This window comes from Sminthopsis crassicaudata, chromosome 2 (genome assembly GCF_048593235.1).
Source record: "Sminthopsis crassicaudata isolate SCR6 chromosome 2, ASM4859323v1, whole genome shotgun sequence".
NCBI classification, from domain to species: Eukaryota; Metazoa; Chordata; class Mammalia; order Dasyuromorphia; family Dasyuridae; genus Sminthopsis; species Sminthopsis crassicaudata.
This window is the reverse complement of record NC_133618.1, coordinates 319,378,427-319,392,765: the sequence shown is the minus strand read 5'-3', so window position 1 is coordinate 319,392,765 and position 14,339 is coordinate 319,378,427. Positions and strand designations below refer to the sequence as shown.

The 14,339-nt window shown below is 38.0% G+C and overlaps 1 protein-coding gene across 3 annotated transcripts in view; it reads right to left on the bottom strand.

Moving 5' to 3' along the window:
• Positions 1–8,215: 8,215 nt before the first annotated feature.
• SMOC1 (SPARC related modular calcium binding 1) overlaps positions 8,216–14,339 on the bottom strand; it is a 181,062-nt gene continuing 174,938 nt past the window's right edge. For 2 of the 3 annotated variants that reach the window (XM_074290151.1, XM_074290149.1), the window contains exons 11-13: positions 10,167–10,414; positions 9,169–9,222; positions 8,216–8,693 (exon numbers count right to left, since the gene is read on the bottom strand). In XM_074290151.1, coding sequence (XP_074146252.1) covers positions 8,677–8,693; positions 9,169–9,222; positions 10,167–10,414 — 319 coding nt within the window. In that variant the 3' untranslated portion in view covers positions 8,216–8,676. The remainder of the gene's footprint in view (positions 8,694–9,168; positions 9,223–10,166; positions 10,415–14,339) is intronic. The other variant, XM_074290150.1, reaches the window with a different exon arrangement.

Below are 14,339 nucleotides of genomic sequence, written 5' to 3'. Positions count from 1 at the left end.
TCCTCCAGTGTCATCAGACTTCAGTAGCAGGACATAGGTCAGGATGACTAGAGAAGGTCCTAGATGCAATGGGAGACCTTGGCCTTTTTAAGCTAATGTCTCCAACAGGTTTTATTTCATCTGAGGCAATATCCATTCAGTAATTAAGGGTAATAAAGGTAAAAGATGGTCTACTTTTCCTTCACAAAAGTATCAGTTTGGGAGGGGAGGATCCCCAGAGTTTCTGACCAGAACAGAAACAATTGCTATTTACTCCCACTCTGAGCCATCAAGACTCAAGCAATAAGAGGGTGAGGCTTAGACTGGGACTTATTTCTGGCCAATCAGTGGAGCCATAGTGGTTTGGGTTTAAAGGCATAGTTTATTTGTTGAATCCTAATGTTCTTTATGATTTCTTGAAATATATTTCTGAAAGTGAAACTTAAAGAAAGCCAGGGAAAGCAGTAGGTAGAATTTAGGAAGGTTCTGGGAATGGGGAATAGTCAAAGAGAATGCCTGTAGTTGAGAAATGAAGTGTCTTGTTTACCAGCAAGGAAGCCAGTGTCCCCAGTTCAAATAGTAGGGGAATAAAGTGTAAGAAAAGGGAGAAAAAAGGTGGTGATAGGATGAATCAATAGGAGCCTACTTGTTAATACTAGATGCTCATTCTCTTTTTTGAACCTGAAGCTCAGAGTCACTTAAGAGATCTGGTTTCTATTCCCTATTTCAGTAAATTGGGGTTGTTTTTGAAATTTTTCTCAAAAACTTATGATCCAATTCATAGTGAACAGAAAGATCTGCTCTTGTAGGAAGAAGGCCGAGACACTGTGGTGATGATGTGGGAGAGAAAAACTTAAGAGGGAGCAGGAACAGGAATAGTGGCTGCCCTGTTTTCCTTGTGTTAGGGGGGAGATAGATGAGATGGTTATAGGGAGGTGTTAGTGTTTTAACAACTTTAGAAGAAAAGAATGTATACAAGACACACTTAAATTTAGTCCTCATTTTTAATATTTTCTCCATCAACTTTATTAAGTCTAGACAATCAACAAAATAATGTATCAAGGCTATAATTTTTAGCTTTTGCTGAATTCTGAGGTGTAAATGCTCACAAAGAAAATTAAACTATAGGTTAGTTTGAAAGAGTTGGTTGCAATATCATCTTCCTTTCCCCCTCAATCATGTATTTGGCTGTCCGGGGTAATATGCTTTGTAATACAACTCGTTTGGGACCCAAACACTCTGGGAGGTGATGATTCTGGTTGAAGCAATGCAGGTGACTCTAAAAAGACCAACTAGCTGATTAGTTCTAGCCATAGGGAATTAAGCAAAGATAAATGTGCTGGCTGGTTTCTTCTAGGTCTCAGTCAATGTTCCTACATAACAAAGCTAGGATTTCATTCCAAAATTCTGTATCACTCCACTTTCAAATTTATCTCTTTGAGGAAGAAGAAGGGAGATCTATACTAGAAACACATCAAAGGGTGGCTAGGCTATTTATTTATCCTGTAATATCTTACTAAATTTGATCTTTATCTTCTAAAAAATAGTAGAAAGACTTCCACAGAGGAAGCTACGATCCTGTTTCATCTAGTAAGGTGCACTAATTCATAGGGACTCCTGAATTTGGGATTGAGACATAGGGTTGATGAATGAGAGATGTCAAAAATCAGTGATGATGAGCTAACAGAATTGTACTTTTGGTTTACATGCTTTTGTGTACTCACTAAAAAAAACCAAATCATAATGATATAGTCCTCCTGGTTACTTTTAGGCACTTGTTTTTCCCCTTGCTATTTGTATTTCCCCTTTTTCTTGCTTAAAAACCCTTATGGGTTTCCCCTACTCTTAGCAGCATAATAAAATCTTTGCCCTGTGGGAAAAATGAAAAGAACAAATCGATTTCTTAGAGTCTATTATTTTATAAAGGGGCTGTGGGTATGTGTTCTTGAGACCAAGAGATTATATCATTGAGAGTACATTTTCTATAAATCCTAGGATAAGAATTTCAAGGTAGCATAACCTTTTTTTTCCTCTGATAAATATCATTCAATGATTCCCATATCTTTTCAAACTGGACTAAAAATAATTCAGTGCTGAATATCGTTTAATATCGATGGGCTACAGTTAGAGCTTAGAATTCTTCTTTATAAAGGGATTGTAGTCCATTTCTGTCCATCGTAATAGGATTTGACCTATGAAAAGATTTTTTTTTAATGGATTAGCAACAGAGGAGAGAGACCAGAGTTAGGGAAGAGAGGATATTTGGCTCTTGAGAATGGTAGTTGGAGGGATACCATTTATATACCACTGAATCCAGGAAAGCCTGACAATCATTTTCTCTATACCCATAGCATTGATTCATCTAATCCAGATGTTTTATCTTTTTTTTCTGTGTGTTGGAGATTTGCTGTCTGTTGAAGCCTATGGACTCTTTCTCAAAATATTGCTATTGATTACTATATGCATAATCGAAGGAAATAGTAAATTTCAATTAGAAATTGGTGAAAACAAAGCAAAGATATAATTTTTTTCCTATCCAAATTCACTGAATCCCTGAAATTTGCTTGGAGTTCATGGATCCCATATTAAGAACCTATAATTTAATCAAGTTTCCACTAACCTCTTACTAGTTCTAATTTTCCAAATGAGAGTGAAGCTGTGTACAGTAGCAACATCATTGTATCACGTGAGGAATCTTCCAGATTTGTGGGCTATCCTAGCATGGTCTGAAAATTTAGAAGTGTTTATATGGCAAGGAAGGCAGAGAACTATCAGCTTGGAAGCTCTCAGGAATAGGATGGGGAGTGGGGGGAGCTTTGTGATAGAACTGTTCCTGTTCCATTAATTTCATTTTCAAAATATTTTTTTTCTTCTTTTCTTTTTTAATGGTTGATAATTTGAACCTTTCCCCTTTCCCTTTCTCCCAGTATATTTTTCTCACCTCTCAATTTCATAATTTAAAAAATTATTATCCTTTCATATTCAACTTATACCTGTGCTCTCTGTCTATATATTCTTTTTCTAACCATCATAATAATGAGAAAGTTCTAATGAGTTACAAGCATCATCCTCTCATGTAGGAAGATAAACAGATAAACCTTATTAAGTGAAAAAAATGTTTTCAATGAACAAAACTCATTTTATTTTCTGCTCCTTTCTTCCCCAAACACCTAAAGCCTTATTGTTATTATTTTTTTTGTAAGGGAAACAAAATTGGCCCTATAAACCAGGGAAAAGGAGCTAGGAAATCCTGGGGTGTCATATTAGAGAGGATTTTCATTGTTTCCAAAATTCCACCTTTGTCCATGTTATGGTGACTAAATAGAGCCTGTATTACTTTTCTCCTTCCTACCCCCATTTACTGATGCTAAATGCATGGATGGGGAAGAGGAAGGATGGATAGCAAGCTTCCTTTGTGGTTCTCCTTTGCTGAAAGAGGGACTTATACTAATAATAGCTATTATTTACATAACACTTTATGGTTTGCAAATATTATCAGATTCTTGCAACAATCCTGGGAGATTTCTGACAGTTGAGGAACCTATGATGGATGGAATATGGATGTTTTGCCCAAAGTCACATAGATAGTGTCTAAAGAAGGATTTGATTCAGGTTTTCCTGATTCCAGATCTATCTGTGTTTTGTAGATGACTGGAGTGCTAATGGGGGCCAGGGATAGAAGGAGCTAGATATTAAATCAGGGTGAATTAGTAGATTGGGGAAATCAGAGTGGAGTCTTTTTGGTTTACCTAAGTAAAAATAACAGTCCAGGGATGAGATCTTCATATTTTTATCAGTGGCTTGGGTAAGGCATAAATAACCTGTTTATCACATTTGCAGGTACCATAGAGATGGGTGGGATAGATAACAAAATATGAGTGTATAGATATAGTTCATACTAAATGGGGTTGCTGAGGTCACTTCCAAATCTGAAATTCTGTGATTGATTCCATGAAGTAGTGTTACGTTTCCAAATAAAGCCTTACCTTTCCCAATTGAAACAAATGTAGATTGGAGATGAAAAGTTATGGCAGTTAACCAGATTTGTCTTCCTTGCCACATATCCTTCATGGATGAGATCAGAAGAGGATATAGCCCTTCCCTTCCAACCCCCAGGAGGGGAATAAATCTATTTTCTAGAGAATGACCCAGCTTCTTAATGTCTAACACTAAATGATTTTCAGACCTGTTGGTTGTAACCTAATGTGCATAAGGTATCTTTGCAAGTGTGAATTATAAAGAAGTAAGCATTCTCAAAAATAACCCAAATATATCAGGAAGATTTTTTCCATTGACTTGCTAGCAAACATTGCCATCTTGTGGCTATATCTTGGTTTTCTTGCTGGGGCATTGCAGAAAAGAAAAGAAACAGGGCAGAATCCTCAGATTCTAAGGTCATGATGGGGAAATTTCAAGCCAGCTTAGAAAAATCACTGGCTTTTCTAGGAAATAGGGATCCAGAGACAAAGAATGCAGACTCTGAGATTTATCCATTTTTTTTTTATTTAGAAAAACAACCAAATCCCTTTCTTCCACACACAAATAACCCAAACCACTACAAGAGCCTTGAAGTGTTATCGGTAATTTTGCTTTCAGTCCAGAATTGTGATGTTGAGGTTGGGAAAGGACCCCAAAAGGTTGCGGTTGCAGACCAGTGTCACTAGGTGTCTCAAAAGTCGGTTAAGTTCCAAAAGAATTTAGCACAGAATCAGAAACAAGGAGACATATTATCCGGTTCTTCATGTTATTGATATGCTAATTTTATGGTCTAGAGGTAGAACTGAGGAGTGGTCTCAGCAATTTGGCTATCCCTAACCAGCAGACCCTAGGACTATCTTAAAGCCAGAAAACTTTAGAATCATTGACATAAATTATTAGAATTATAGCACTCTGTGGTCAGAGAGTCTCAGGATCACTAACATATTTTCCCTAAAGTTTAAGGCAAGAGTTATTATTTTATTCATAGGTCAGAGAACTTTTATTTTCATTGATATATAGGTTGCCAGAACAATAGCCCTCCAAGATTGGGAGGGGGAACCTCAGGATCACAGATTCCAAAACTATAAGATTTTAGAATCATTGACAGAACAGAAGTACCCCAAGATCAGGGGAACCTCCCTACTTCTGTCTCCCCCAGAAGCTATATTCCATCAGTAATTCCAGGGAAATGTGTAGTCTGAAAGTTTGTCCAGGGCACCATTTAGATAGGGAAGAGACTGGCCCTGTGAATCCATCTTGGAATGCATATCCTCCCTCTAGTCAGCCTCTCTTGGGAAGCCAAAGGCACTTTTGTTATAACTCAGCATCTTTCCCATTCTAATCAATCTGTGTTACATGGCCAAGGCCTATCCCAAGTTATAGTGGCAGGTACAAGAGCACACTTTTGGCCACTCTAACAGGCTGCTCTGACTGCCTTCTAAGGTGAGAGATGAAATGTACTTGGGGTCTCCTCAATCCAAATTAGCTTGGGTCACCCAACCCATATTGTAAACCTTTAAGCTGGATGTTTTTCATCTGGGGTCCGAATGGATAGATTTGAATTTAATTGGGGCAGGAACTACATCTTTATTTTCACTAATCTCTGAAGTTTAGAATTTATTTTCTTCAATTATTATTATTAACAACAACAACAAATACCTTCCAACATTATTGTGATGAGTCTGTAGCTATAAACAGATTATCCAAGGGTTTCATGATACAAAAAAGGGTTGTTGTTGTTTTATTGTTGTTTAGTCGTGCTGTGACCCCATTTGGAGTTTTCTTGGCAAAGATTCTGGAGTGGTTTGCCATTTCCTGCTCCAGATCATTTTACAGATGAAGGAACCAAGAAACCCTATGTTAAGCCCTCTTATCTAGACAGTGAATGAACTTTCTCTAGGTTTTAATCAGTGTAGTTACTGGGAGGGGGGCAAGGGCTAGTGGACAAATTGGCTAAATCATACTTAAGTAAGACATAATCTGCATTTCTTACCCAGAAATTAAATGCTGCAAAGGCCTGTCTGACCTAAATAAAGGGAAGTCAAGCTTTGAATGGTTCTTTTGGGTTGAGAGAATGGTAATATAGCACTTCAAAGATGTCATCCCTATGAATGTGTGTAGGACTTCCCAACAGTTCTGGCTTCATCTCTACATTTCTAGGAGAGCCAGGAAAGATCTACTGGGAGGAGAAGAGTTATAATGTGAATTAACTTTATGTGAGAGGAGGGCTTTCTTATTCCCTAAATTCTAACCTAAAATAATGTAGCTGCTTGAATGATGCACTAAAACTTTATCCCTCAAGCCTCTGAGAACTAGCATGGTATGATAGAGGACTAGGAACACTGGGGTTCAAACTTGGCCCAGACACTTAATGGGTGACCCTCAGCAGGTCATAAATCCCTCTGAATTTTCCTCATTGTCTACATCATAGCATTGTTGTCTTATACTTTTATTGGTATTGGGAATCCCCTGGATTGAAACTCATTCTATTAATGCATATTTTTGTTGGCTAGGCAATTTATGGTCTGCTTGTTGATGCAGTGGATAAACCAGAAAGACTCATGTGCCTAAATCCAAATCTGGGCTTAAGACAGTTACTAACTCTGTAACTACTTAATTCTGTTTGCCTCATTTCCTCATCTTTAAAATGAACTGGAGAAGGAAATGGCAAATTACTCTAGCATCTCTGCTGAGAAAATATCCAAAATGGAGTCACAGAGAGTTGGATACAATTGAAAAATAACTTGACAATTAAAACTTCTTAGTTTCCTGAGCAATGATAGTTTTAGATGATTAGCCCATGGTTATACAGCTAGTATGTGTTAGAAGCAGGACTGGGATCCTATGATGTGCTGCCTTTCGCTGATTACACAGAATTACATAAGTGTAGGCTATTATTATTGGTCATTGTGTATAGGTGATCCTGGGTTGGCATAGACTATGCCAAGGGAGTGCAAAGTCTGGAAGATTCTCCTAAGGTGAAAAGATTTGAGACCATGTGCTTGTAAATGAATTACGTCTTCCATCCCAAGTTCAGCTTAATGATACACATAGAGGCTCATCATCACGGATTGACTACCAGGTAGTTAATTATTTTGGCCACAGAAACTCAAGACAGAGTCATTGCCATCTCCATCAAAGGAGGTACACCATATCCATGGAATCCCAGATTCCTAAAGACGTTAGAACAACCTGTAAATTAGGCAATTCCTGCAGGATGGATGGCGAAAGCCACTCTTTAATTCTTCATTTTAATTTGGAACAACACTATATTCTGAGTAAGTGATTTAAAATTTCCTAGATTGACACTCATTTTTGAAGCCCATTCCAATGGGCTGAGATTATTAATATATTGATGACAAAGGGTTTCCTTAGTCTGAACATATAAGAATAGTTTTCACAGTTCCTAATACTTTCCTCTTTGTTGATAAAAACACAGAGAACCTTGATTAAGGCCATGAAAAGAGGTGCAGTCACTTTCTGATTTGACCCAATAACCATTTTTTCCATCTATGCCCATTCTCTCAAATTAGGAAGAGGGAGGAGACTTTTAAATCCTATCCTTGCTGCAAAATGCTGCTGCCCCCAGTAATCTCCTTTCTTGTGCACTAGAAATATATCTCATACATAAATTTCTAACACTATTTCCAATTCTCTGAACCTTAAGATGCATTTGTGCTGAAGAAAGCCAGCACATGCTTTCTGTCCCCTTTGCTCCCTCTCTCCTTTCTCTTTTTTCCTTTCCTCTTCCCTCTCCCTTTCTTTACCTCTACTCCTCCAATCAACTGAATTCTACTAGTCTTCATCCCAATTGTCTGAAAATTTGGTGTTACAGAAATATACATAAAAAAGCTAATCTACCCTCAATTCTACGAGGCTCATGATTTTATTATGCTACAATGAATTTTTTCCCAGAGAAAGAAGGGAGTGTTTTCACCCAAATGCTTGCTGAATATTACTACCCTCCATAATCTGATAAAGAATTTAGGTGTCAACTTGTGTTCTAAGTTGAAACCCAAACACTATTCTAAGGAGGAATAACTCAAGGAGCTTGCTCCAAGAACTATCAGGTTAGGGACTGTTTCCATTGGGACAGTAGGGACAACTTCCTCCTCCAGGAAGACAATCAGCAATTTTATCATAGTTACTCCAATAAAAAAGGTAAGACTCACATCTCCATATGCATTATTGAAGAGAGTGAGGAAGAAAATAAAAAGGGAGGGTCAGTCTCCAAGCAGAATGAGGATAGATAATGATTGGTTTCCGGAAAACCTTTAATAGGGTGCAGGAAAGAAAACATCAACTCTGAAGCTTGTACAAAAGAACTGTACAATTCACATATATATTTATATACAGTATATAAATCTCTTTCTTCTCAAGGTTGAACAAACTCCAACAAAACAAAACAAAACTCTAAAAGTTGTCAGTAGCTGAGTCAAAAAAAGAGAAAACTTTTGCTTTTTTTCCTCTTCTCTTCTCCCACTGTGGTATTCAATAACAGTGTTAAAAAAAAAAAAAAACAGGACCCAAAACAAAACAACACACACACACACACACACACACACACACAGAGACACACACACATACATACAAATGAGAGAATGATTTAAAAGTGCAAACATTGTGGGCACCTCTCCTGTTAGGCAGGATGTGACTTGTCAGGGTCAAAGGTCTCTGATCCATTCTCTCTTCATGGACTCTCCACCTGCTCTTCTGCTTTTAGACCAGTTGTCCTACTGGGAATATGGATAGGTATAGAGAGAAGGAAGAAAATACAAGCAAAAGTCATATGGAACTTCAGGTAAGATGGTTGTGGGGGTGGAGGTGGAGAGAAGTAGAAGAAAGAGCTGGGTGAAAACATCAACTTTAATCTAGGCTTGCAAATAAATACAATTTACTAGTCTACTCTGGCCTTTGGAGGAATCACTTTGCAGATTTAAAAGAGGGACTTTCAGTATTCTCTCTGTTCATTCTTTATCCTAGAAAAATGTTTGCCACAAGATGGTTGCACATGAGCCTTCAACTCAACTGTGTTGAGTTGCTTGTAACCATGGACTGGGGTAGGGTAGAGAAGAAATTAGCCTCCAGTTTCTTTTGTTCCATCTCATTATGAAATGAGAGAGTTAGAATAAGTTTCCTGAGAGGATTTTGAAATGGGCAAGAGAAAATAAAAACTGATAGAAAAGGGAGGGAAAGAGGAAAGTGACTTACTGAATGGGTTAATGCCTTGTCTTTTTCCATGAGGAAAGCTGCCCATGCTGCTACCTGCAAAGGACAAGAACATGAAGGTGCTTTGTCACAAAAGGAGAAAGAGGGGGTAGCCATCTGTATTTGGTCTTTTGTTCCCTAGTCTAGCTCCTTTCCTCAAATGTGAGTATGGGAAACAGATGGAAATTGAGTGGTTATGTTAATTTGTCCTTGCATCTTAGACTTGCAGTCAGAAATGGTTAGGTTGGAATCTGGTCTTGGAACATTTAGGAGCTGTGTGATTCTGTGTGAGTCTTTTGGACCATCAGTTTTATCTGGAAAATGGGAATACCAGCACATACCTTTCAAGGTTATTGTGAGTTATTTTGACTTGAAATATAGAGGACTTTTGATTTACAAAATGGCACAAGGGCGGAGTCTAATTCAGACTAAATTTACAACCCTAGCATGTCCCTTCTGCATTGCCCTTATCCCCCTCCTTTCTCCTTCTGCCTAGTGCAAAAATCTCTAAACTTGGAGGGAAAGAGTTGGCTAGCTTCAGTGCTCCCCTTAATCAACTGGATGGCCTTGGGGCAAATATGATGTTAGATAAGTCATATTTTCTGGATCCTAGTTTCATCATCTACATAAGACGGTTGGATTAGATGATCTTAAAAATCCTTTCCACCTTTAAAACCTATGACCTCATCTCTGTTTCATTCATCTCATTGGGAAAATGTTATGTCTGCTTTCTACAAGAGCATGAAAATAAGTGCTTATGTCTGGTAGCTAGTTGAGCCTACATTATCCTTTAGTTTGGCAACTAAAATTGGATAGTCATCGTAAAGAGAGTAAGACATTCTCAGGCAATAGGGAGGCCCTATTGCAATTTATCCTTCTTTAAATGAAAATATTCGGGATTATTAAAGAAAATCAAGAGCACTTAAGACTTGAACCAGCAATCGGAAGAGGCTCAGGGCATCAGACTACCATGAATGACCCCACTTGTAATAGCCAATTACCTCCTTCCTTTCTCACTCCCAGGCAGCCTTTCAGCTCTTGTAGTGAGATGGATTTGTCCTTGTTCAGGTCACAGTAGTCTGTAAAACGTCGGGCACATTTCTTGGGTTTGGCTTTCTTCTTCACATATCTTTTGAAGGGCTTCATCTCTCTCTTGCTGATGTCATTGCTGCTGTTGTTATCCAGCTGGCTAAAGTACCAGTGTACCACCCGCTCCTCCAGAGTGTGGCTTGGATCTGGCTCAGAGAACCTAGGCCCAAAGCATACCCATTCCCCGCACTTAGATCCCTTGGAAAATCTCTCAAGGGAAAGGTCACAACTACCTCAGATCATTCCCAAAGAGCCAGTGATCCCCACGGAGCAGGGCTGAGTAGGGCAGAGGCATTACCTCTGTCCCAAGTCAGCCACTGAGGGCATTTAATTCACCCTCCTTCGATTTGAATCACAAGAGATTTGTTCTTTCAAGAACCCACAAACTGAGAGGACCTTCAACAAACCAACCTGCCCGACCTGAGCTAGACAGGCCAGGAGATGCTTCCCCAGAATAAGTGGGAAAGTCAAAGACAGAGGAAAGATTGCATCTCCTTCTAGAACAAGCCTTTTTCATGACATGGTCCTTCCCCCTCAAAGACCTTGCAGTCTACTTGACATTATTATTATTGAGGCATGATGGAAAAGTCTAGCATATGAATTTGGGTAACCTGAGTTCGGGTCCCTATTCAGCTGCTTTGTGTCTTCCCTTGTGAAATATTAATAACTATACTTGCATTGCCTTTCACTCAAAGCTGTTATAGGAAAAGCACTCTGTACAAATGAAAGTGCCATTTAAGTATGTCTGTAGTGTAGAAAAAGGTGTTGAAAAGTAGTAAAAAACAAAAAGTCATGAGTGAAGAGATGTTCATGGGTTAGAAAAGTTAAAGAAAGCTTTATAAAAGGCTTTATGCCCTCTGGCCATGGTGTGAATATAAATTTAGAAAGCCTCATTCATACACACAATTCATGGAAATTATTCCCAGCTTTAGATAGTCACCTCATATAACATATTGAAATAACTGCAAAATTAGGAACAAAATATATCAGCACCTTTAGCATACATGCAACTGAAAAGGAGCACTTAGCTGGACAGACTGTGTTGATAATGCTGAGCATGAGGTTCCATGAGTTTGATCTGATGGAGTACGACAAAACCTTGTAGCTTCTAATTCCAGCTTTGGTCCCCAACCCATTAAAATGGTTATAGTATAAGTACTTGCAGCTAGGTGGCGCAATGGGTTTGAAATCAAGAAGACTCATCTTCATGAGTTTAAATTTAGTCTCAAATTTACTAGCTATGTGACCCTAGGTAAATCATGGAACCCTACTTGCCTCCATTTCCTCATTTGTAAAATGGCAAAATACTCAATTATTTTTGCCAAGATACCAAGAGTTCTCACAATTTCTGGCTCAGTAAGGCAGAAGGTTATCATGAGTACAAACATTTGGCTAAGAAGGAGAGTCTTATGGGATGTGGTATTCTACTAGAGTTTCACTATTGAATCAAAATCATAAAATTGAAAAGGACCAACTTGAAAAGTGGACTTGCAATTTCTATTACAAGATATTCAGTAATGGAAATATTATTGCCTTTTTCTCTCTCCCTTCCCCAAATTTCAATTTTAGATGGATCTATTAAGAAATTTTCCTTTTATATCAAGCCTAAATCTGTCTCGATGCAACTTCTAACCAATGCTGCTAATTCTACCTTCTAGAGCCAAATAAAAAAAAAACTTAATCCCATTTTCATATAACAGGACTTCAAATGCATGAAGACAATGCCATCTTCCTTTTTCTTGGTTAAACAATTTCAGTTCCTTTTTTTTTCATAACCTATGATTTGGTTTCTAGTCCTTTAACTATTCTTCTTCTCATCCTCCACAGATGTGTTCTGGCTTATCAAAATTTTTCTTTAGATGTAGCAACCCAAGTTAAATACAACAGTCTGAGCTATGACTATCATCCTGAGTAAGGCATGATGGAACTATATGGGTTTATAGCTTCCTTTTATTTTGGACATTGAGTTCTTATTAATGAATTATTTTTGATGGATTGCATCTTTAAGCTTACAATCCAATGAAAATCCTCAGGCTTTTTTCACTTAAATTGTTGTTTGGTCATTACTCTTCCATTGTGTGTTTCTGTTTTTAATTCAAGGATAATACAACACCATTAACTTTCATTTTATTAGATTTAATCTTTAGATTTAACAGGTAGCTTTTTGGATCCCAATTTTGTTGTCAAATGTGTCTTCTCTTCTCTATTTTGAGTTATCTACATATTTGATAAGCACAACAAATATCCAGGGCATTACACTACAGGCCTTTCTGTATTATTAAACCATAGATAAAGATTAACTAGTGGATGGATAAATTTGACCTGATAGATCTCCAAGTCAGGAAGCATAACTATATCCATCTCTCCTCTTTGGTTTGCTTGGATGCTCCGAAAAGAGGCTTAGATGGGGAATATATTTAATAATGATAGTAGTCCCTCTCCTGCTCAGAAATTTTTCTATGGCTACCTATGTTAAAAAAAAAAAGGCATCAATGGCAATAGAACAAATTCGAGGAATAAAGAGGAATTAACCCAAAGTAGATTAATAGTTAAATACCATTAAAACCTCATTAATGCTGTCTTTGGGAGTTCTAAAATTGTTCCATAATGACACTTGGGAGTATTATCTACACAGGCAGTACACAATCCTTAAACATTGGATGTTTTCTAGGAGATACAAAATGTTTACAGATTTGGTGTGGGCATTTTTGTCTTTAAGTTACAAAGTGTTCAATTTTTAAATATCCTACTGCATTTGTTACAGGGATAAATGGCATAGCTGGTCCTTAGCATTTGACTGTAACAAGCAGGTACTTGAAAATAAATTCTGTTGAGATTATAACATATATAGCTCTTTGTGGGAGGAAAGATAAAGACTATAGTTTGTTACAACTTTAAATATGACCCAGCCAACTGGCCTAGAATCTCCCTACATACCCAATGAGGAAAGGACACTGAGGAGGGGATGCAAAAAAAAAAAGCATCTACTAACCCATCATTTCCAAGATGGAGGGAGGGAAAGACTGCTAACCCTGAAGCAGTGAGTTTTACTGTCTGTTCCTCCTTTGCTAGAGGGAGGTCATGGGATTCCCAGGCAAAATTGAGCTTTTCCTTTAACCTTTAGGATTAGCATAACGTAATGTCTCACCTACAGGATGAAATAATAAAGCCTCAGTCAGGGGAAGATGGAAAAGAGTGGGTCATTCGACCCACTGATCCTGCCAGGGAAAGATTGCTCCCTCCAGCATGTGCTCTCAGGACTCTGTCCTGTCCAGGTTTCAGCTGCTCAGTTGACAGAGGCTTTCCCTACTTTCTTTTAGGGCTTTTCCATAGGAATAAATCATCTTACTTTCCCCCACTTCACATCAATCAACAACTCTTCTATACTTCTCCCAGTATCCTTAGGGAGAAGTATAGAAGTTAGAATTTAACATTTCTCAAACCATATTCACCTACAATCCTCAAATTACGTTTTGCTTCTTGGTCATAATTTGGCATCACTCAGATTATTTTACTTCAATCACTCCTCCTCACTGCCCGACCTCCCCTTTTTTGGGGGAGGGCAATTTGTGGGCAAAAACCCTTAAAACTACATAGACTCACTTAAGAGCCTATACTCTAAATCATGGAACCACTATCACTTCTATCTGCAAGAATTCCAATACTGGCTCCTATTTCAACCTCTGGGCAAGTCACTTACCCCAAATCTAGTTAGAATGAACAACACACACTCAGATGTTTTCCCCCCACTGCTTATAAATTAGTTCCTTATTAGATCCTATAATGTCCCCTGAACAGATGGTATGAAGGTATTATGTCCTTTTTGACTGATACCAAGAGATTAAGACATATTAGACTCATACAGAATGTGGAATTCAAGTATCCTCATCAGCATAATCAACATGATACAAAATGGTGACTCTTTACTGTCCTCCTTCTGCCCTCAAGAATAAATGTAATCCTAGGATGAGAAAAATTACTTCTAAGCAATAAGGTTCCTGCTATTGTTGAGAGAAGACAGATTAGAAGCAGGTGTCCTATCTAATGCTCCAATGGTCCTGGCAGTCAGAATCATTGGCATTACA